The following is a 24935-nucleotide window of genomic DNA, read 5'->3' on the forward strand; positions in this document are numbered from 1 at the left end:
AGTAATGAAGTTCTGGTGGGGGTGGAAACTGCTGTACCTGGGGTAAAAGTCACCCTGAACACATGCAACTAGTGATCATGATTTGCTCTTTTCTCCTTTTTGTGAAGGAAGTGGAAGTGAGTAGTTGACATCTTATAGGAAACCCTCCGTATATAATACAATGCAGAGCTCTTGGAGTGATTATAAGAAAAGAAGGTGGAATGTTCTGTGTTACCATCTCAGTGACAGTTCCATCTCCTGGCGTTGTAGGACAGAGATAGCAATTACAAGCAGAAATGGGAAAAAAAATTCTACAAAATCTGCTTCTCCTTAGAAATGTTCATTTGTATAATTTGCCCATTTCAGTTCAACTTTTGGGACAAAGGATTCCTCATCTCCATGCTGGAATATCTTAGTGGAGCCATGGGTTGCAAGAGAAATGGAGAAAGGAAAACATACTGTAGAATTACCAGTAGCTGTTTAGTCACCTAGGAAAATCAGTGGGAAAACGACATTCAGGCAGACTAAAATAAGAAGCTGCTGTGTACAGTAGCACACTGGCAATTTTAAAGTGGAGTTCTGGATATTTTGGTTTTGCCACAAAAATCCATTAGTTTCATCTTGAAGCAAAATAGGAACTATTTGAAATCTCAGAGTGTTACAGAACAAGATAGTGATGACATCTGCAGCTCTGAATACAGGGCTCTCGTGGCTGCCTTACATGTGGGGTAAGTGATGGGCAATTCAACTGGAGAACAGACAAGCTAGAGTTAAGCTGTGTGTTAAGGATACAGGATTAGTCTCTAATTGGACCGTGCATGTAATTGGAAATAGGGGAAGCAGATTAGACAGAATATTCAATTCATAGTGCAGGGCATATGCAAACATTATCATATATGTACTATATCCTAAAGAATGTGACTAGGTCACATAAGGGCAGAAAGATCAGGTCTTTAGCTTTCACTTTAAAATAGGAATTCAGAATCCAAAATTTAGTCCATTGCACTTTTCTAAGCAATTTGGCTAAAGGCTGTGACCAAAGTAGGAAAACACAGGGATAACTGAATGTTGGACCTCCAACAAAGTGTTGGACCTCCTGTGAGATGTTGTAGTCATCCCTGATTGTTACGACTGGTGAATGTACGCATGTATTAATATTTAATATCATAAAATAATTGAAAATTTAGATTGGGAGGGGGCTCATTGGGGGATTGTCTGGTCCAACTTTCCTCTCAAAGCAGGGTTTACTGCCACATTTTATGTAACTTGTATTTTTGTTTGAATGATAAACTTCTGGTAATCCTAATTTGGCTACATAAAAAACCACTGACTCAACAGTAAACTAGAGGTACTAATCTAATATGCTAGCTTCTTCCCTGTGCCATGTGTAGGAATTACATAGCCTTGATTTGCCCAGGTGTTTTATGAGGAAGATACAGTTCCTATCAATAGACTTTGGGAGTGAAAAATTTCTCAGGAGAGAGCATGCAGATCAAACATCTGATGCCTGTGCTGTTAGCAGAGCTCACAGGAGCTCCAGGGCTTGCCAGAATCCCTATGCTTCTGCACAGTTCTCGCAAAGGGCTGGAGTTCTTTGACAATGCTGCTGCATCCTCAGGAGTCAGATATTCCATGGGGAGTAAATTCAACATCCAAGTGTTATGCCATTCTTGAAACATGGTAGTAATAATCCAAAGAAACCCATTTCTGGAAATATTAAATTCCCAGAAATAAACAGCCAAATAAGATGAGTTTTTTGTTTTAAATGTTGAGATGAAAAGTGAATTGGAATCAGACAAACGAGGAAAAATCTCTTACAGATTTATCAAAACTTATTCCGGATGTTAGCTACTTAAATATTAGCTTCTCAGGCTCATTCAGTCTATGCCATAGACATTCAGGCAGCCTGTGTGGAGAGATAGGTGTCTGTAACAAGCAGGCTGGATAACCTAAGACACCATTATGTCTCTTATCTCCACTGACAGCAAGGAGTTTGGACAACCCTGAAGGTCATCCAGTGCTTTGGCAAAGCTGAGCACTGGCCAGCATGGGCTGTTTCAAACACTGAGACTGAGGAGGACCTAAAACTCTTCCATTTCCAAATGGACTTTTGAGACTGACTTACTGGTTTCAGTCGAATAGGGATAGCCTGACTACAGTAAACTGGACCATTAAGAAATTAGGTCAAATTCAGATGCTTCCCTGCTAACATCTCAACTTCTGCTGGCTAAGCCGAGTCAGTTCTCAGCATGTATGAAATACTGTCTGTCGGTGTTTATGGAGTTCTGCCATCCAGAGATGACAGTAGAGGCAATAACTAAATATAAGCACTTTTGCAGTTTGACAGCATGGTTAGCGGGTGATTTGAATCACTCAGTCCCTTAAGCCTAACCATTTATCAAGTCCACTTATAGCCGTGAAACAAGCAATGTGAATATAACCCTTACAGATTTACTTACAGATTTATTCTTTTATACGCTAAATAAATGTTTAAAAGATCATGAAGCAGACTAATTGTAGAACAAGACTTTGTCTAAAGCCATAGAAAACACACACTGAAGATTTGTGTTACTTCTGAATATCATGTGCCTGGTGTCACTGAGGGTCTTTCTAGTAACAGAAAAAGAATATCAGCAGTATGATACATTTTCATTAGTGAGAATAAATAATATGGATCCAAAGAACATCTGGCATGATCTTAAACATGTATCTTGTATACCTCCGTCAGCTTCAAATGTAGCCACATGGTTTTGAAAGACCCGCTCATTAGGAGGATGTACTATAGAATATGTTGTATAAATGGTTTACTTTGTAAAGTCTCCAAAAGTTTCAAAAAGATCCTTCTACATTTAGGTCATGTGCTTGATGGTGTGTTTTTTCTCTTATTAATAGGCACCACAAGGCCACATAAGGAGGGGGAAGTCCCTGGTGTGGACTATATTTTCATCACTGTTGAAGATTTTATGGAATTGGAGAAAAGTGGTGCTCTCTTAGAAAGTGGAACATATGAAGGTAAGCATGCTTTTACTCCTAATGGCTCTCATGTTTCCATTATGCCTCTTTCTAATTTGTTGGAATTGCAGTGGGACATCCCAATACAAATGTGTCATTGCTACTGTTACCAGAGATTTGTGAAGAGCCACATGGCAATTATGAATATTTTTTTTTTTGTATGTAAAAGCAAAATGCAGATGGGTTCATTGTAATTTTAGTATATTATGCTGGTTAAGAGAAACAGGATAAAACGCTACGCTTACAGGAAAGAAACAGTTCTTTATGCCAAATATTTGAGGACTGCTTTTCTAACACAGGACAAACAAACTATAAAAGAGAAATGAGCTGTAAGGCTGACACTTCTCCTTTGCATGTGTGATCCTGCAACTACCAATCTATATCAGAGGTTGAAACCTCACTGTTTAAGTAAAACAGGAAGAATTTGCTGTATCATGTCTTATGGGCTTTGTGAAGTTATTGAAAAGAACTCATTAATTTTGTAGTATGACAGAGGGATAGGAACTATCCTAATGACTGTATTAGAAAATGTCTGTATATGGGGCAAAGAGCCAGAAGCTTAATGCAGAACAGTGCTTTCCAGGAGAACTGATGATTCATCTGATTTTAAACCTTTTCCAAAACACAGCCATCCTGAAAGTGAAACTACTATAAATGGAAGGGCAGTTATGTAGCAGAGCATTTTAATAAAACCATAATAATGGTATACTATAAACCAGATGCTACTCAGAGACACATTAGTAGTTAAGACAACTGAGTAATGGATAGGTCTTTTTACTGTGATCTTCAAAATGACAGGGAACCCTTTACATGAAAAATATGACCCATACATATGAGAATACCTGGGTGAGAAGAAAAATTTACAGGAGCAGCCCCATATTTTTACCTTGTAGCAAAAGAAGCAATGAAGACCTCTTTGTCCTGACTTTGTCCCTGTCAGGGAAAGCATCTGAAGATAAATAAGAAGCTATTCACCCCAAAGAAAATCATTAGCTGTGTTATAAATAGCAGGAAAGAAGGTAATCCTTTCTCACCTAATCAGCACAAAGCACCCATTGGAAAGTAAATAAATTTTCATTAAGAGTTATACCAATACAGAACTTGTAACAAATATTTCCATTAAAGAAGGTCAAATAAAGGAAAATGTGTCGTCTTTTCCTTTTCTACTTTTTTCCCCACTGTCAGACACCTAATGGTAGAGGTTACCTAAACATTACTACACCACCACAATTTTACATTTATCACAGATTCGTTAAATAACAAGCCTTTCTTGAAGTACCTTTTTGTTACCTTAGGTGTTTGAAACTAACATTAAAGGAGCTTAAGCATAGCACGAGTCTGTCATTGCTTGACCATATAATTTCATTAGTTTGTAGCAAGTTTGTAGAGGTTGAACTGCTAGGTTAAATTAATTCACAGTGCTCTTCTGTCCCTTGAGGGATACTGAGAGGTGTCTTGTAACACCAACTACCAGAGCTGAGTGGACAGCAAGGTGAAATATTGGTTGGAGGAGTCTGCGTAACTTCTTAAACTGGCTGAGGACCTAGCTGAAGAGAGGTCCAAAGTCGTGACTAGGCGATGTCTATTATGTCTTTCGCTGATCGCATATGACAAGTTCACTTAAACCAAGAAATCAGAAACTAAACGCAAAACAAAATAGCCTCAACTGACCAATTTCTGTATAAATCCTCACTTTGATTCCCAGGTTTCCCCATCACCAGATGTGCATTCCAACCCATAATAGGTAGTATATAATCTGCCTGTGTATTATGGCAAATACTAGGTAAAGCATTAGAAAATATACCTAGTTTACACACACTTTTTCTCCTGTTCCCGTAAAAAGACTTTTGGACACGATCTTACAAAGTTACACGCCACCCCCCCACCCCCCACCCCCCCCCCAGTTTCCTGATTAATTCCTCATGACTGTGGTACCTTCCTCAGGGAAGGATTTTGCTAATTATTCCAGCACAAGTTTTCCTAAGCACATTAAGTCTGCAGTAATTAAGTTTACTGGTGACAATTATACCAACCAGAGAAAAGAAATTTTCAATTCCCTCCACTAAGAGAAGTTGATTTTTGAATTCTTTCATAGATCAAGCACCTTACGTGAGCATGCATGTTCTGGGAGATTAATTTTCTCTCCTTATCAACACTCGTTTTCAGGCCTCTGAAACAAATCAGCCTTCTTTTAATGAATCTCAATGTTAATAGATTGGTTTGCAGATTCCTTTATTTTTTTTCTTTTTTTGTCTTGAAAAAATAGTTCTGTATTTAGTTAAGTTTCTGTAGCTGAGCTGAGTTGGTCTGTGCTGACAGCCACTATCTGCCAGTTTGTCTCTGTGAGAAAAATGTTTTGAAGAAGGGATTTCTCATTTAGTTGAGATAAAAAGACAGACTGTGTATGCGTGTTGTTTTTCACCACTTCTTGGCTAGAAAGTTTTATTCAGACAATTTACTTTCTACTGTATCAATTCCAAAGAGAATCAGAAACATCTAGGTAAACCACAGGAGGAGGAGGCCAAGTGGAGACTTACCTGACACTGAGTCTTTGTGTTGTTCATTAAATTACTCAGTATTGTTGGAAGGGGAGAGATTTTCTCACAGTGATGAGAAAACCAGTGTAAACAATCAGAAACTTTTTGTTCTGGTGCAAGCAAATAACTGATGTGATTCCAACCTGGACAGGATATAATCTAAAAGGGAAACCAGTATATATATTCTTAGAAAAGTAGAGTTCTATAGTTCTTTTATTTTAAATCACACATTGTTTCCTGAGTTTTAAAATAGATTTGTAAGTTATAAAAGCTTGAGAATTAAAAATAGGATCTGTGACCTTCTTACTGCTTAGGTTTTGAATACTCCTGCCTTTTTCTACCACTTTTACGACAACTGTGAATAACTGTAGTATTCCCAAGTGCTTTAGAAAAGCAACAGTATGATCATGGTACAAACTCAACAAATCTTTTTTTACCATTTTTGCAAATATGAAAATATTTGGTTTCAGTAAGACCAAATCTGTTAGTATTTTGACCTTTTCCATTTCTGCCTTTTTGAGCAACTGCTGGAAAGACCAAGCCGTGTTTATAGATGTGAATTATTTTGAACATACATAATGATACATAAGCAGTTGCTGCACTTGTTGCACCTTGCCTATGGTAAAGGTCAATGGCAATCTAGGTGGCACTATTCAATGCAGAATGAGAGAAAGAAGAATACAGGGCTCAATTCCACTCTCACTCAGATTAACAGTAAATCACGTTAACTTCAGTGCAATTGTCAGCGAGTTCTGAATTTCTAATAGAATTTCAGTGAATTCCACCAACTCATTGCTATTTGAGGCAAGGAGTATTTGCCTGAAGCACACCAAACTCATTTATTTGGAGTTCTTTGTATAATAGTGCAGCCAAATACTAAAGGTTTCATTTTGTTTCTTTTTAGCAGAATCCCAATTTACTGTACTGAATAAAGAAATTCTGATTTGGCCCAGAATGATAACTTCTTTGGCAATAACACTTGTTTCCAACACAGATATTGGGGTAAGGTAAAATAAACCCATACTTCTGCACCAGAGGAGGACGTGTTCCTGTGCAGAGTGAAAGCCACCTGCCACTGTTCTGCAGATTCATGTAGCACAGGAGGACGTGCCCCAGCAAAATAATACACATCGCTTTTCCAGTTTCTGGAATGAAGTTCATAGGTGGTCCTTGAATTGGCACAGTATGCGCAAATCTATAAAATGCAGAATAACCAAGCTGTGATGAACAGACAAACTGTGTATATGCGTGTGCTGTCTTTTATAACTTCTCCAATAGGAGGGTTGGCTCGGTATACTGTCATCTCTCCGATATGTCAAAACTTGTATGGAGACTTCATGGATCACTGAATTCAAAGGCTGTTCCCATCCCTTTATTAGATCAGCAAAATTTCTTAGCCAGTGCAGCATATCAGTAGACCGAAAGTGTATTTGAAAAGTGTATTGTTTAAGAATGCCAATGCTTATAAGCAGAAATGTAACAGCTTCGATATGATTTCCAAAACCCAGATATGTTAGGGCACACAATTGAAGGTTATGGTAAGATAGACATCGTTATCAAGTATTAATGTAAGAGTAATGCATGCTATGGGCAGAATTGCCCTTTAAAAAGTAACATATGCAGTAGCGGTACCAGAAATAACAGGAATTGTTCAGTGTATAAATGCTGTAAGAAAAAGAGGCATGTTTGTTGATGATCTGCAAGGACATAGATGTATTTCAAATACACAAAAGCAAGAAGGATTTTAGCAGTGTTGAAATCTATGAGAAATGCAGACATAAAAAAAGCTTGTTCACAACTGTTAAAGATGTGGCAAAATTATGAAAATAAATTAATTCAGCCGGTATATCTATGAATAATGTAGTAAGAAAAACTCTCTTTTTTCTGTCAAAATTTGTTTACCTCTGAAGAGCAGCATAACAGTTGTTTTGTAGAATACATCTTATTTTCTATTGATAAAAGAACAGTCCTTAATCTATCCCGTGAAAAAACAATCAGTTTCGTTATTGTGCTATTAATTTTGTTCCAAATCCACTTTTTACAGTATGTTTGATTATTGGGAATTACCTTTCAAATTTATTCACTGGTAAAAATTCAAAGCTCACTGAAGCTATTTAACCACTTATGTGATCATGGACTTCCCTTAGCCCCGCTGAACTCCATGGTAAAATTCCAGCTGGCTTAAATACAGACAGAATTTCACCCCTATATTTTTTTACTGATGGAGTATTATTTGGCAGAAGGCTGAATATTAGCTGGAATTCCCTTAATATTCCAGAACTCTTTCATTATTCTTTTCTTTAAAAAAAAAAATAAAAATTAAAAAAAAGGCTGAATACATCCCATTGGCAGAACCTTAGTGTTATTACTTGTTTATTTGAGGACACGAAATTTACAGTTGTTTTAGGAACAGTTTTAAGGGGTCAGCTTACGTGTGTTCAGTTGACTCACCACTATGATGAGCTCCCATGGGAAAGTGGATGTGGGCTGGAGCTGAGGACTTGCCTGTGACTCTTACCACACACTGGCATGTAAGTAACACCAGGAGGGGATCCAATTCCATTCATCTGGAGAGAGTCCTCATACCCAAGAAGACGTTAAGTTTTATATAGGCTTTCATTCCATCTCTTAAGCTAAATTTAGCCTAAAACCTTCTAAACGATCTCAACCCTTCTGTTCAGCAAATGCGTTTTCAATTAACATTTCATTTTACTATCTGTAAATTTAAAATATGAGTTAAGGACTGCTCCATGTAGGCAATGGAGTTTTTAATTACTGGATTGTGGTGATAATGGTTTTATAAAGAGGTGGTGTTTGATTCCTGTAGTTTTGATTCCATTCTTCCATGTAAAAACTGTAAGGAATTGAAAATTCCACCCACTTGCTGTATGCAGCATTCCCTTATGAGCAGGACATCCTGAGCACTCTACAGCAGAGGGATACAAAGGAAATGAATCAAAATAAAGATAATAAAATACTACCCTCCTAAGACAGTAGTTAATAACATATTCTGGGTTAAAATGGCTAACAAAGGAATCATGATGGTGGGTACATACAGATAAAAATAAAAGTAGTCCTTCAAAAGCCATGTCTTTTAACAGTGGAAAGTGTTTTCAAGGGCATAGACAAATGAAATGAGATACTTTATAGTAAAGATCACATTCCTGTTGAAAGTGCCTCTTGAAGTGGTAGATCCCATACCAATATGATGTCCACTTCTCCACTATTCAGAGAGCATGTAAAAGTGGATATACTGACACTTAGGTCAAAAAACAGGAGAAGAAACCTTAAATACAGGCAGTGACTTGATGGTCTTTTTGAATTCTTGTACTTGTTCTATATTGGTAAGTTTTGTTTGTTTTGTAATAAGGGCTTTGTTGTGTTCCCTCCCTTACCCTTGGGGCAGAGGAGGATGTTGAGTCTCATCATTAAATATGAAATGCAAAAAATGTAAATGCTCAGAAGCTCAAAAATGTAGTGCCAGTGGATATATCAACATACATAAGGAATCCTGTCTACATTTGTTAGTGCATTTTAAGGCATGAAATACCACATTTACTTCTTTTTTATAGGTGGTTTTTTTTGTCATTTTCTTAGGGAAGTAATAAGGAATGAATCAGAACCTAATAAATATTATTTCATTTTTGTATGAAAAACAGCTGCTTTTTAAAATTATACTATTTCAATATAAAAAGTGACTTTCATAACTTCTACAGTGCCTTTTTAAGCTTCCTGAAATGTAGGATTAGTGTTACATTTAGCCTTCCTCTGTGTTCTGAATTGGAGGCTGCATACATGCTCATTATTTAAAAAATTGGTATTCCTGGTGTGTGGTTGCTTCTATCTTACGAATCAGGCTTCTGTGTTAGCTAGCATCCAGAGACAGGGACATGGGTAACATCAAAACACAAACTGCTGTGGTCCTGTCCTTCCTACAGCTTGGGCGTTTCTCCCTTTTCTGCAACAAGGCTTATGGTCGGAGTCTTCCCTGCCCCATGTGGGTTCTGCAGCAGGTCACCACTCTCCACAGCAGACTGGGAACACTCAACCAAGCTGGTGGTTGGGGAAAGCTTACAGATACCTGAGGCTGCAGGCCATGTCGATAGGCGAATACTATTGAAGATATGGTCAGTTTTGGTCTACTGCAAGGATGCAAGCAATAAGAAAATATGACATCCAGATGTTCATCATAGTGTAGCATGAAAAAGTGGGACCTGGGCCATGTGTGTCAGTACAGGTCAAACCCATGCTCACAGGCTTCCAGGAAATAGAAGCTTATGTGACTCAAGTTTTATGCATGAAATCAGAAGGGTGAGACCATTCTGCCTTTAAACAGACAGCACCCTGATGCAAATATGTGATGGCTTTTCCATCCTGTGCTCTTCCAGTGAAATCGAAGAGATCACTGGCTTCCCCTTGGCTTCTCACAGAGTTCAGCTGAAAGAAAACCAACAGCCACTGCAACTGTCTCTGTCTCCAGGAACCTCTTTCTGCTCCATCCCCTGCCCAGTGGATGGTTGTACCAAGGGTGGCCATGGATAGACTAGACCTGTACGTGGGTTCAGTAGGCTGTGAGTGGGATGCACTTGACTGAGCTGTGATGCAGTTAGCTGCTAGACTGAGCTCCCAGACTGTCCTGTCAGACAGCTCTGCTGCCTAAGTAGAGGGTGCTGGGTGGCCAGAGCAGTGCTTCTGGCTACCCCAGTGGGCTGGCTAGTGCACTCCCTGTCAATATGCAGTGCTTCTTTCAACCAGTTGTGTCAGACATAAGGTCAGAGACTAGCTACTGTCACATATGGCTTGGTGGAAACCGTAACTGTGCTGTGTACCTCAGCAGAAGTGTGCATGGACATTGGATTCATCTGATTTGTGTTCTGTTGAGATTCTGTGGCTACCACAAGCAGCAACTTACTGTCAGCTCAAAGTTGCTTTAAATTCCATCAACTGGTAATTTTCCATTGGAAATCAGATGGATCTATGTTCCCCAGGCACACAACGCTTTTCTTTGCTCATACCCAGAATGTAGAGCAGGTCCAGGTGCCACAGACCACACATTTTATGGGTCTGCATGCTCCAGAAACCCTTTCTGCTCAAACAGGCTCACTGAAACAACTGCCAGATTACTTTCTTTTGTATCAAAACTAGATCACCGCCAAGAGGATCTTAGCTGCAGAAAAACCAAGAAATAGCCTTTGCCTTCATGCTTTTTTCTTAGCTGGGTTGCTTGTGTGTCAGCTTAGCCCAGACCTACATAAACCTGCCCTATTCTTTACAATTCTGTGCAGTCACTACCAGAAAGGTATTAACAAACTGAAGTGTCCAGACAAAAGTAATGCAAATTACCAGGAGAGCCGTAGGGAATAAATTTAGAGAACTCCTCAGATAGGGCTTTGTTGAGTAATGATTGAGTAGCTCGGAGAATTTTAAATGTGTGAACCCAGTGGATGAATAAAGATAATTCAAAGTTTGGCAAATAAGTAACCAGGGCTAATGCGATGAATCTGGAAAAGATGAACATTTGGATTTAATATTGAGAACAAATTTCCTCATACTGATATGATTTAAGTGTTAGAATCACCTCCAGAGGTGGAGATCCAAGTTTTATCTCTTAGAAAGTTTAAAAGTTGTTATTAATAGAAATACTCTTGCACTAGTAGAGGGATTAATTAAAGGCTGTAGTATAGTACTGTCTGCTTCAGTATAGTATTTATTAATGCTGTCTATGTGACACATTAGGTTTTGACTGTGGGCTTTTTTTATAAAACAGATCACAACCGGTTAATGTGCACATTTTGGATACATTTTCTAACTGAACTTCTACTGCAGTATGTGTTGCGCTGTTTTAGTTTAAATGCAGACTGTATTAGACATACACTGTCAAACTCTGTACAGCCCGAGCTATCAGGCTATCACACTGATAAGGCACGTTTATCTGTAGCTATTACAAAAGTTGTTAAAGAATTTAACATCTTAAATTGCAAATCACAATAATGTGTCATTGCTCTGGAGAAACGCTTAGCTACATTGCTCAGTTAGAGATCTCCACTTTTTAATGCATTGCTGGAAAAACACAGTTTTTTTATATCCAGTTTACATGCAGTTATCATTATTATGTCTTTATGAAGCTCCTCTGGATTTTATATCTCTTGGATACTACACATGCATATTTGTGATATTCCTTATTATTTGGCTTCAGATGAGAACTGAACCTTCCTTCTGGCAGCAAAGAGTATTCTGCTAAATACCATAAACTGCAGTGCAAAAAGTGTTTGGGAGGTTCTTCTTAAGACACATGCAGAAAATCCCCATTGCTACAAGTCCTTTCACTTTGCCCACTTAAGAAATTTCTAAAAATATTGAAGTTTTATTTTCTAAAGACAACGTATACTGAAGCTTCCATAATACCTTCCTGTTAATAGTTTCCTATGAATCAAAGGATTTTTCATTTATGAGTATGTTCCTTAGGTCCTCCTTGCCTTTTTTGAAGATAGTTTTAACAAAACTGCCTTCTCTAGTCTTTGCTCCCTAATCACCACAGCTTTTCAAATGTGATACAGAATGGTCCCAAAATAACATCAAGCCAGCTTCCCAGCATTCAGGTCCATCCTATCCAGTTCTATGGACTTTCACATGTCCAGCTGATCTAATTAGTAGTACCTCACTTGATCCTTCTGTACCATGTAGGTAGTACCTGTCTGCCTGTCTTTACTACTAAGCAAAGACCTGAAAGGCCTGGGAGTGAGCAGCCGACTTTGCCAGTAAAGGCTGAGGGAGTGAGGACATCAAGTCCTTCACCAACTTATCCTTCTCCATGCTGTCTGTCAATTGGCAAACTACTCCATTGGGCAGCAGGCCCAGTGTCTTCCTTTTGTTGCTGCTGTGGAATCCCTTCCTGTTTCCCTTGATGTCCTTCAGCAATTTCAACTCTAGCTTTTCTTTGGCCTTCCTAATTCTGCCCTGTGTATGCAGGAAACACATCTCTGTTTCTCCTTGGTTGCCTGTCCATACTTCTGCCTTCCTGACAGACCTATAGCGAGGAGTTCCCTGGGAGCAAAACTGAGCCTTTGAGTCTTCCCTTGTTTGCACAATGTTCCATAAAACCAGAACAAGGCTTCTCTATACTAGCAAGGAGTGGGTTGTTGTTTCTGTATTCCAGTTCTTGCAGCAGAAATTGTTTTGCAGCCAGACGTTAAAAAATTCCTTTTTATGGCCTTGGGATGAGTTGAGGTTTTTTTTGAAATCTCACTTGGGTTACTCTGCTTCAATAGCAAAGTATTCTAGGACTTCGCAGTGCTTCATGCAACCCAGGTCATGGCTGCTGTGGTGGGCTCCAGACACGTGACTAAGTGTGCATCCTGCTGCCTGCTGGCATGAAACAAGGGAACGGGCTGCTTCTTGTCAAGGTGACCTTCAGGATAATGAAAGACATTGAGAGAAGTAGGTTGTGCCAAGTATGGAATAATGCAGTGTAAGTGTGGGAAGAGGGCCTGGATTCATATGGTTAATTGAAAAGATGGAATCAGCTAGTGATACAGCTTGTTCTGCAATAGAGTTACATTACTTCCCCAGTGAGCTAATTAAAACAAGATAAAAGACCAACAAAATCCAAGCACTAAGAGAAGTGTTTGTGTTTCAAAGCAAAGCAGTTTCTGATTAAAAACAAAACAAAGCAAAAAACCCTAAAGATATTAAAAACAAACAAACAAAACCTTTCAAGTGTAGGGAAATCCGTATATTGGGTTTACACCGTTTTCAAAAATAATTACTCTATGTTTTACCTTGTATAAATGAAAGAATAAATAGATCTACAGGGTTTTTTGGCCAATGGAATGTTCCCCTTGTATTTCCAGTAAAAGCAGTGGAGAAACAATCAGAAATCAAGGTCAAATATGCTGCTACAGAGTGGAATATTGTAGCCCGGTTGATGACCTACAGTTATTTTATGTCACGCGTACAGGAAAAAAATAGCCGATGACATAGAATAAGCTTTAGAAGATCCTACTGATGCAGAAAAAAACTACTCCAGCATAAGGAAAATGCAATATATTCAGTGCACTGGCACTGAAAGTGGTGCAGGAGAGGTGCCACAGCATCTGCAAACTGGGTGACTTTTCAGGATTTAAATTTATCTTTCCCAGATTCGTTTAAGTGTAAGTCTAAGGTGCCTCAGTCATCACCAGGAAGAGATAGGATGCGACTGAGCCATGACCACAGCTTGTTGATATCTGACCTAGTTTAGAGCATCCTCAAGGCTGCTGAAGATCAGAGGAATGCAAAGACAAAAATCTTGCTTTGATCTTAGTTCACCCCCAAATTATGTTACATTCTCTGTCACTGAATTCAGGACTCCAGGAGAAAAATCTACAATAAAAATAAAAATCTTTAAGTCCTTCTGAGTTGCACAGCGATGTGCCTGATAAGAATAATGAACCTTAAGATTGGTGATTGAGAATCAAATACCCTTTCTGTCCATGGATAGACACATTTACAGGGTCCTCCACAGACATTAAGGTTGCTTGTAGGGGAATGGTACATGTTTTTTGTCTGTTCTGTGCACGTGAATGATCTCCCCTAATAATCACAGAGGTTACAGAAGCTTGAAATGTAAGAACCAAACTGATTTTATTTCTTGTTCCTCTTTGTATTTACGTGGTGTCAGAGAGCCCCAGGCATAGACCAGGAAACACTGGCTAGGTGCTGCAGCAGCAGAGTAAAAAAGAGAACCCTTTCCCTTGGGAATTTACAATTGCAGCATGAGATGAAGGACAATAGATGAAAGCAGGCAGTAGGGAAAGCAGCTAAATGTCAAGCAACGGGTCTCCACAGACCAGTGATTTGATTGCTGTCACAACTGTACATAGGAACACTTAGAGAGAGAGATTTAAGATGTGTGAAACGGGGAAAGAGAAGTATTGAAGAGCCAATGGGCACAAACAGAAACATGGGTTCCATCTGAATATCAGAAAACACGTCTTTACTGTGAGAGTGACCAAGCAGCGGCAACAGGTTGCCCAGAGAGATTGTAGAGTCTCCATCTTTGGATATATTCAAAAGCTGTGTGGACATGGTCCTGGGCAACGTGCTCCAGGTGACCCTCCTTGAGCAGGGAGGTTGGATGAGATGACCTCTGGAGGTCCCTTCCAATTTCAGGTGTTCTTTCATTCTTTGAAATCATAAAGTTGGTGACATCAGTGTGGATATAATGTCAGGAGCAAGGGGGAAATACAAAGAGATTTTGTAAGAGGTGGTGGTAACAAGAACGGTGAAAGCAAATACTGAGTTGAGTGAGGAGTTATGCAGCTGAGAAGGTGGAGCTAGCATAGAAAATAAGTGAAGAAGAGAGAAGAGGTGGGTGCTGTGATGAATAGAAGGGTGTCAAAATTAGCCAAAAGTGGCAGAATGAATGTTCAAAGGGTAGGCAAATACAGTGATGACTGAATGGCTCTTGTGACTGGGAGTGCAGTGTCCTCTTACTCTAAGGAGGTGGAATGTCCCATCTCTGGGAATGGTGTAGCTCACAGCTGCCTTCTTGCCATCTTACAAGAAACAGATTAGTTTAACCATTTAACATAGAAGCTGAACGGTTTCACAGCTTAAAGCTTCACTGGGAGAGGTAATTCCCACCTAAAAAACTTTAAAGCACAGCTTCTGATATGGAACAATGTTATTGTCAGCATTTTTAACACATCCCGTTGAAAAGAATTATAGTCAGTCTGGTTCATAATAACTCCGAAAGAATTATTCTAAAGCAACCTAGTTTACCTTTTCTATATTACAGTAGGCTGCACAGTCTGCATGCTATCACGAAATATCCCATTAACAGTTTTCTATGACAAGGTTTTGAAAGACTTTTATACAGAGGCAAGGGGGAAGGTGCGAGTATTTCCTCCTCCCTTGGCCACTATGTGCAAGTCCTGTTAGACCCCGCTGCAGAGGACGCGGGCTGTGGAGAAGACCCTGCACGAGCACTGTTGTGAGGAGCTCTTCACTAGCTACGGGTAGACAAAGAACGTGCCAAGGGGAGCAGTATCCTCCTTCACCAAGCTGACACTTAGGATATGTCAGTCAGAAGTTTTCTGTACGAGTTACACCTAGTCAAAGCCCATGGCTGTTGTAACTTCATAATTGAGAGTCTGTTTAGAAAAATTCTGCCTGATCTCCCTGTGGAGATTTCGGTTGCAAGTAGTTGTGTTTGTTGGTAATCCCTAGCACACCTTCCACTGTCAATTTTTTCCCAGCTGTATTTGGATGCTGGTCTGCCGAGCATCAAAACTCTGCAGCTAAAAGAAACAGAAACAAAATCTCCTGTAGGCTGCTGGAATAGTTATTATTTTTGGAAAACCTTTACTTCTCTGTCTGAGACAGGATAAAAATCCTGAGATCAATGAAAATTCAAATGAAAACTCTGATTCAGCTACAAAAAATACGAAAGGAGGCAGATGTATGAAGATGTGCATGATTATATGCTTAGCTGGAAAGAGAAAGGAAGCAAATTGAAGTGATAGAACCGAATACTCCCTGTAACACTATTTAACAAATTTCTCTCATAACCTCACCTGGCAGCGCCTTTGCAGTATCAACCCCCAGCCTTTGCTGCCTCATTGCAGCCCCCACATCGAAGAGTTACAGTCAGTGTCAGGGTGGGTTCTTCTAGCTAATGGAAGAACCTAGTGATGAAGAGACTATGCTTGTCTGGTTAGGGTAAAGATACTGTTTTGCCATCCATAGGTGGGATGAGGCTGTTGCCTTTTCCTTACTGAGACTATACTGAAGGGTAAGGCAGGAACCTCTAACAGGAACACAGCCAACAGGAGGTGCTTTGTGTCACGAGAAGGCTAAGCTGATTACAGCTTGGTAACCCTCTTGCCTCCACTCTTTAGTGCAAACCCAGAGAAGCAAGGAGAAATATTTTTTTTTAGGGGCTGTGAGGTGAAAGGTTGGCGTTATCTTTTACATTGAGACTTAGATTGAACCAGATGGAACAGATCCTGCATCTGTGACCTACCGGGCTTTAAGCAGCCTCTACCTAAATTCTGTATGGTTTTTTTGTTTTTATCAATTATGAGTAGTTTAATGTGTCCTAAACTATTTTTGACTCTTGGTACTAGTGATTTTGTCAGTGAAAGTCACACAGGGGAAAAAAGTAAGTCACTCCAGGCATAAGATTAAAGGATGATGTCTTAGGAAAACCACCCTGGTTTCTGAACGTTTCATCAGCTCCTCATCTTCTGTATAGAGTGTTTGGAGTGTTTACCTTAATGGCACATGGCTTGTACAAAGTCTAATTTTTATCTAGTGTCTTCCAGTGGTGACAGCTAGTATGATTCAACAGACCTTTTTCTTGAAGTGTGGTAGTCTGATTAGGTAAGCCAGATTCAGGGAGAAACCTACATTACAGAGACAGTAAAATTTTTGAGACTGTTTTTTCCCCTTAGAAATGCATTGTTCTTACAGAATGCTGTTAATGTATATAAAAACTGGGGTGGGATTTTGTTTTGTTGGTTTAATTATGGGTTGCAGTTTCCACTGTTTTCAGCACTGCCATAACTTTTCAGCTTGTCAGTATAATCTTTATGTGTAAGAAAGGGTTGGGCAAAGTGTAGTGATATATTTTTATAGTGGTCTTCATGCAGCTGAACTGCAATTTACGGAATAATTACTTTTCTTTGCTGCATTGTCTGATTCTTTCCACTCCTCATTCTGAGAGTGCTCAGTAACACATTGGATTGTGAGATAGCATTTACTTTCATAAGTGCCCTTCCACGTAAGTCATTAAAGCAAAAGAAGGTAAAACAAACCAGCTGCTTTCAATGCTTTCTTTGGTTTTTTTGATTAAGCAATGAAAAAATTCTTCACAGCACCACTGCTTCATCAACTGCAAGAGTTTGCATGATACGTGTTTTGAAGACATACAGCAGTCAGACAAAAATAAATATTGAATACATATCTTTCTCACTGAACTTTTTCTTTCTGTACATTTTCATTGTGTGAAGGAATTAGGAATTCACCAGGAAAACCAGCATGTGATTGAGAGGTTATTCACACTATGTAACATTAAGTGTTTAGCTTAATGCTCTTAATCACCTCCTAGAGGCATTCGACTCTCTCTGTTCTCTATATTCTGTATTGCGAATTTCAGTTCTTAACTTTGGGTGCACTAAATTACAGGGCATGTGCTAAAGGAGTTAAGTACATGAGTTGAACACTTACACAGCTACAGACTTTTTTAAGGTCCCAGAAGAGGCCCTTAGCAGAACAGGGACTGTGCTCCAGGGCTGATGATCAGAGGACAGGGAAATGCATCAGTGTTTTAGTCTACTGGACACAGATACAGAGACATGGTACCATTTTCAGCAGCAGCCCTGACGAGCACACATTTAGAGGAAGTCAGCTCTAAAATTCCCTGACAGGTAAGGGTCAGGTTTCAGGTTTACTCGTATCAGTAAACCTGATATTATCCAGTGCCAACCACTTTGACATTATAGTAGCTATCTGCTATCTGACAGACAGGTTGTCACAGTCTTTCTCCTGTCCTTGTCTGGTACAGACTATTAAACAGTCATTCTCAAGATCACAGGCTCGCAGAGTTATTTCAGTTGGAAAGGGCCTCTTCACATCATCTGGTGAATAGCTTTGTGAATGAGGACAGGGTAGTAAATGTTTTCTACCTGGGCTCTAGTAAGAGTTTTGACACTGTGTCCAACACCACCCTCATAGACAAGCTGACAAGGTATGGATTAGGTAAGTGGACAGTATGGTGGATTGAAAACTGGCTGAACAGCCAGGTCCGGAGGGCTGTGATCAGCAGTACAAAGCCAAATCAGAGGTGAGCCACTAGTGGTGTATCCCAGGGCCAATACTGCTCCTCAAACATCTTCATTAATGATCTAGACAACCCTCAGCAAGTTCACAGATGATACAAAACCGGGAGTGACTGATACACCAGAGGGTTGCGCTACCGTTCTGAAGAATTAGGCTGAGAGGAAACTCATGAAGTTCAGAAGAAGGAAATGCAAAGCCTTGCACCGGGGAAGGATAACCCAATTCACCGGAACATTGTCCCCAGGCAGAGCTCCAGGCATTCCAGCTGTACTCTCTCAAAAATGTCAACATGCTGCCCTCGCCTTCCCAGCCTGTGTTTCCAAAAGAGCCTGTATCTAACCATTGCAGAAATCAAGTTGTGTGAATTGTCCCATCATGTCTACATTAGCTCAACGACTGCAACTGCACATAGACATCTAATTCCTCCTATTGGTTCCCCATGCTGTGTCCATTAGTGTCAAAGTATTTCAGAGAGGCACCCAGGCAGGCATGCTTATCCACCAGAACAGTTTCAAAAGCCTTCCCCATAAAACTGTTCCACAGGAAGTTCCTTCTTTATACTCCTATGCCTGAAGTGATTCCACTTCAGCATTGTTTTGTTGATTGCCATGTCCCTTCTGTTCCTATCTCCCCTGGCTCTTAGCTTGCCTATCCCATCCGCCACTTGCTGTCTTGTTTGTTGAGGAACATCTACCTACACATTGCATGCTTCTGGTTGCATGCTTTGGCCCCAAGAGCCTCCTCCCTCATTCTACATCATTAGGTTCTTAGTAAGAAATGGATTCTGGACTTCTGCTGTTGTAAAGTTATCAAGATCTATCTCCCAATCATAAAATACCTTCTCCTTATCCCCTACAGAAGTACTGCTCTAGAATATCACTCCTACATAGAAAATTGTCTCTAATTTCTGGCCTTTGTTCCTTATCAGCCTACGTAATTCAGTTTTATGTCAGTACTGGATTTCTTTTACATGACTTTGCTTTGGTAGCATATCAGGTGCCTAAACTTAATTGTCTTTTGTATTTGTCAGATACCTTTGGGTATGAATGTTATCCAGCATACTTCCAATGTGGGACTGGCATGTATTACACATAACCTGTAAGATTTGTACTTTTCTGAAACAGTTTCTAGAGGCTACACAAGATCACCTACAATGTCTGAAGTGGCATTAAAAGTGATGTTTAAGTACCAGTTCATTTTTCATTTCTTTTATATAACACCTTACAAATGTAAAGTAAAACTCTCATACTGAAGAGAGATCAAGTCACCAAGTTTCTTCTTCAAAGTGTGTTCTAAAGCCTCGCATAGTTTTGAGGTCAGAATAATGGGTCTGTGCGTTCTTGGCTATTTTCCCCTCTCTCCTTAATCTTGATTATTTTATTTACTCTTCTTCAAATATGTAATTTGATAAATGCATTAAATATTCTCACTGTTAGTCCGAGAGGTCATGTACTGTTTTTTTTTTGCAATGGAGGTCATCTGTTATCCCTATTTTGAGAACACTGAACTCTTCTTTGCCATTCTACTTTTTTGCCCCCCCCATTCTGCAACATATAATTACAGATACATTAATTCCTTTTGAGTCATGGAAAAAACTGTGAAGAACAATAAAGAGAATAGTGAATTTCAATAGCAGAAGTGGATTAAGAATCAATTATCAACTCGGTCCCTCTGTTCTTTTCCTGTAAACTCCCCCAAAACTTCATGCTAAATCTTCTCCATCCTCTGTTGAGACCATGACGGCTGGAATTGAAGGAAAATAAAATGAGGTATTTAGTCCTCTGAAATACAAGCTGAAATACCCAGGGGAGCAAATTTAGGACGTCTTGCTGCTTAGACATGAATGGTTTCTACCAACACTATCTTCCTTTCTGCTGCTGCCATTTTTGCTTTGGCATTGCTCAAGGAGTGTCTGCAAAGGCAGATATTTCAAGCAGTAGGAGTCCAGAAATAAATGCTCTAACCATAGTCATTCCAGGTATAACTAAATCTTGTTTATGTATTTGATTACCCCTGGCTGGCTCACCTTCTGGCAGGGAAAATTCATCATTTCAGTAGGGAGAGAGGGGGAATGCTTTGAAAATCCTAAATAATAACACAAACCAGAGAATAGTTCAGTTAATCACTAGTTTTACCTATCAGATGTCTGAATACTTATGGTAATTTACATATTTTTTGTTTGCAATCAGTTGCTTGAGGAAACAAATACATGAGTGTTTCACAGAATGCTATTTTTTCTTGTTTTCCTTAATACAAACAGACTAAAATTCCTAAAATTAAATCAAATGATAGAAAGGAGAGCTGGTTAAGACTTGTCAGGTCATTGAGGTTGTCTGCCTGCCATCGAAGCTATGTTGCCTGCGGTATATGCAGGTGCTTTGTTTCAGTCTAATTTTAAATGACTCATGCAGTGAAGCTCCTTGTACCACCTCCCTTGGGAGACAGCTCTGTAATCTAACATCCTAACAGTGAGAAAATGCTTCCTGATACTTGGCTGGAGATACCCTTTTGCACAGTGTCAATCCGCTGTTTCTATTTGTATCCACTGAGGCCATCTTCAATGATTTTTCTTCTTAATCTAGGTTTAAGCTTCCTAAAAGAGGCAATGAATATATTCCTCCCTGACTTCTCCCACCCTGCATTCTGACTTGTATTTTGTTCAGTCTATTGCTAAACTATTCCTAAATACTTTCTAAGTATTCCTAGAATTAGTGCATGTATTCTGATGTTATTCTTTCCTAGTATGCTTGGAGTTTTGGGGGTTGGGGTTTGGAGTTTTTTTGTGCTTGTTTTTGGCACTGAGATGCTTCCAATTTTGGACCCGAGGTGTAAATTATCAACATGTCACTTCACTGCAGCTCTTCCAGTCAGTGCTCGCTGTCTTTTCTCCACCAGCTTCACTGCTTTAACACTATCCTCGCTAGCATGTGGCCAGGTTTGCCGTATGTCACCTGAGACTTCACCGCAAAGCATCACAGGAAGGGAGCAGAGGAACCCAGCTGAAAAAATAAATGGAAGGACTGAAAAAAATAAAAATATTTACAGATTAAATTAGAGGGAGAAAGGTGGTACTAAAATTAAATATCCTTTGGGAGTGATGGGAAATTGCAGGGTGTTTAGTCTGGAAGAAGACAAAACTTGGAGGTACAGCAAATTTATGGATGACTGGAAATTTAGTAGATAATATAAGATAGACAAAAGTGAATCTGGACTGTTCTTATTGCAGCAGCAAATAACTTGGATTTCCCCCCCAGAAAACAAATGCACAGAAAGCTAGCACATCTTTGTGCTTTATTTTTTTTCCATTAGAATTAATTTAGAAAAGCCTTGTGTTCTGTGACACAGGGAGAGATGGAATTAATGCTGCTTGGGTTCCCCTGTCCTCCTTACCCAGACCTGCTGCTCAGAGGAGTGGGGCCTTGAAGCCACACCACCTGTCCTCCCCTCCAAAAAGGCTGGAGAAAGGACACCCTGCCCGTAGCGCCAGGCTGGAAGCTTCATACTCAGCTCCAGGCCCTTCTTGTACCTCCAGTGGGGCTTGGATACCAGCTATCATTACTTATTAATAACTTTGCTTTATGCCAGCAATTCTCCCTTGATATATTGTATTTGCAAGTCAGATCAAGTACAGCGTATGTCCTTTCTCTCTCTTGGCTGGAATTAGTTCATTTGTCCTTTGCTGATGCTGTCTTTTTCCTGCACACCTTCATTGACTTGTCGCACCTTCTTTGACACATTCTTGTTCTTGTTTGCATTGCAGCAAATAGAAATCATTCCTGGAGGACCTTTTCTACCTGTTTATTGTGTTAGTTCCTCAGGTGTGATGCTTGATGGTACAAAGTTATCTTTGCAACTTTTAAGCTTCCCCAGCCTTATAACAGCTAGATGGTTTCAATGGTGCATTATGAAGAACCTTAAGGACTAAGTATGTTAGATACCCAAAGAACTTATTTCCCCAAAATTAATGTTTTTGTTTTCATGGAAACCATATCTTAATAAATGCAATCAATAGCTCATCGTCACCTTCACCAAATATTCCAGTTTTCACCAGTTTATTGATTATTTCATACTTTTGAATAAGACACATTTTCTCTTGCTTTTGTTATTATTTGTACTTTCTAGACTGCAATTTCCTGTTGTAGTTCTTGTGTGGTACACTTTGCACTACCTTTTCCTCTTGAAAACTTCTGAGTTTTTTGAATATCTGTGTTTAAGATACATTTTTATATAATGGATACATTCCTGAACGGTCCCACATGAACAATGAGAAAATTCGTATCTTTTACCTATAATTGGAGAACAGGGATTGCAATTGCAATGAACTAAGCTAGCAATAAGTTCAGTAAAACACACACCAATGAGGCTGAGATAATATTGCTTCTGAAGCACGGCAATAAAACAAGATTTCAGACACATGTGTGAAAAGGAACTGTATCTGAGCACTTTGTCTCCAGCTACCCAAGGCAATTCATTTCAGTTCCAGGCAAATTAAACTTGCCCTAGTACAAAAATATGGTTCCTTTTTTCACCCAAACAGCACAATTCATTAAATAGCTAAAATGACAACAGCAGAATGAAAGGCAAATAAGGGAGTAAAGAAAGGAAAGATAAAGAAGGGAAGTGTATATATAACCTGGAAGGTTCAAACAAAGTCTAGAGAGGGCTTTCAATATTAGAAAAAGTTTCATATAGGAGAAACAAGGTGAAAAATAATGTATGTGAAGGACACAAACCTATTCTGAGATACGTGCAATACTTCTGAAACTGTCAGGATCTTGATTAGAACTCTGATTGAATATGTTGTAATATTTTGCTAACAATAATAATTGTGCTATAAGTTAATTGTAATTAATTCATACAGTAAAAACATTAAGGCTTGAATTGTATTAATTGTTCATTGAATTAAAGACTCCTCACACTAAAATGTATTTGCTGATATATTCAAATCAGCAAAATGTTCTTGAGAAGATGTACCTTATGTTAGCAAGAGAGATTTTATAAGGACAGAACTCCCACTGGTTCCTTGAATAAGATAAGCTATCCCAACAAAAGGCATTCTTTGCTAGTCCAAATATGTCCAGTCTGCGGCTTTTTGCCAATGCAGTCATGTTAGTTGAGGGGGCTGTGAGGGATATTTTTTCACACTCCAAGTTACTGTGACAAAAATTCTGATTAGTCCTCAGTCATTTCACAATTAAGGAAAAACCTGAGAAATCTAGGTGATCTTACTCTGCCTGTTGTGAGGAGGGTATAGGAGCATCTGCTGTGTTTGGGATAATTAAGAAGAATAGTTCTTGAATATTTTATAATCTAGAGTACAACATCTAAAGCTAGAAAAATATGTGTATCACCTTTCATAGTCACTGTTTCTTAATCCAATAAACTTGTTAAAGTTCTAGCTAATTAATTACTTACACCATATTTAAATAACCAAAGGCTTTTTTAGAAAAACAATGCATTTTATAAGTCTGCAAAGAAAATTAACTTGTGTTACTGAACACAACTGGACAACTGAGTGGGCAAGCAGGATTTGGTTCTCAGGAGTTTCACAGGAATGTCATTCAGGAGATTCATATCCATAGTTTAATGTTTGAGCCATAAGTTGCAATTTCATTGCCAGTATAATAAGGCTTCCCAAGCATACTGGAGCAGCTAGTCATTAATGGAAAGTGTCTTTCTCTAGTCATCTTATTGCTGGGACAAAGTTGTCACACATCATTTAGCCAATGCATTCTATTAAAAAAAAAAAAAAGTTAAAAGAATCATGAGATAATTCAAATTTATTCTATATGTGTTTAAAATATTAATTCCAAATTCAAAACTTAGCATTTTCACAGTGCCCTACACTTAAGATGCCACATTCCAACAAGGAATGGATTGAGTGTTTAGAAATCAGATCATGGAGTATCTATTTGGTGAATGCGTGATGACACTGTAAGTGTAAAATTTGTATCATATAAGATAACTTCTTATAGTTTTGAGAAATAAACCTGAATGCAGTCTGCATGAAATAATGTGAAAAATATATGACTAGAAGCATCTTATTGCCAGTAGGAAATGGCTATCATAAGGCTAAGAAAGTAGTTAAATGTGGAAAAAATCTTTCCACAACTGCTTAGCAGAAAGTCTTTACTGTCTACAGCAAACACTTAATGGGGCTCTTAAATTTTCCTCATACATTTTCATATTGTCGGAGTTTTTTATGATTACAGGAGCCTGTCAAAACTCAGGATCCTGTACTGGGAGTCACATCTCTGGTGTTAAGCAGTTTTGTTAACAGTTATCTCAGTGTTGACTAAATCAATGATACAATTTCTGAAGATTTATCCTGACTTTTGAATCCAGTTACTTTAGGTTAAAAATGACCAGCACTAAAGATGATTGAAAATAATGTGGCAAAAAGAAGTGCCAAGGTGAGTTAAAAGATTTTCTGTGGAACGCTGTTTAAAGTTTGCGTTCAAGTTAAGGTTTACAATATTATTTGGGAAACAAATGCGGAGAAAGGAGTAAGCTGAAAGCAGTGTGGATAAAGTAGATTGGGAATTTTGCCTGATGACTCATAGTGTTTATGTATTTATTCAGTTT

General features: G+C 38.9%; 1 protein-coding gene across 6 annotated transcripts in view; it reads left to right on the top strand.

Moving 5' to 3' along the window:
• MAGI2 (membrane associated guanylate kinase, WW and PDZ domain containing 2) overlaps positions 1-24935 on the top strand; it is a 761916-nt gene that overhangs the window by 446479 nt on the left and 290502 nt on the right. For all 6 annotated transcript variants that reach the window (XM_080391914.1, XM_080391915.1, XM_080391910.1 and 3 more), the window contains exon 3: positions 2872-2991. In XM_080391914.1, coding sequence (XP_080248040.1) covers positions 2872-2991 — 120 coding nt within the window. The remainder of the gene's footprint in view (positions 1-2871; positions 2992-24935) is intronic.

This window comes from Falco punctatus (genome assembly GCF_963210335.1).
Source record: "Falco punctatus genome assembly, chromosome: 6".
Taxonomy (NCBI): Eukaryota; Metazoa; Chordata; class Aves; order Falconiformes; family Falconidae; genus Falco; species Falco punctatus.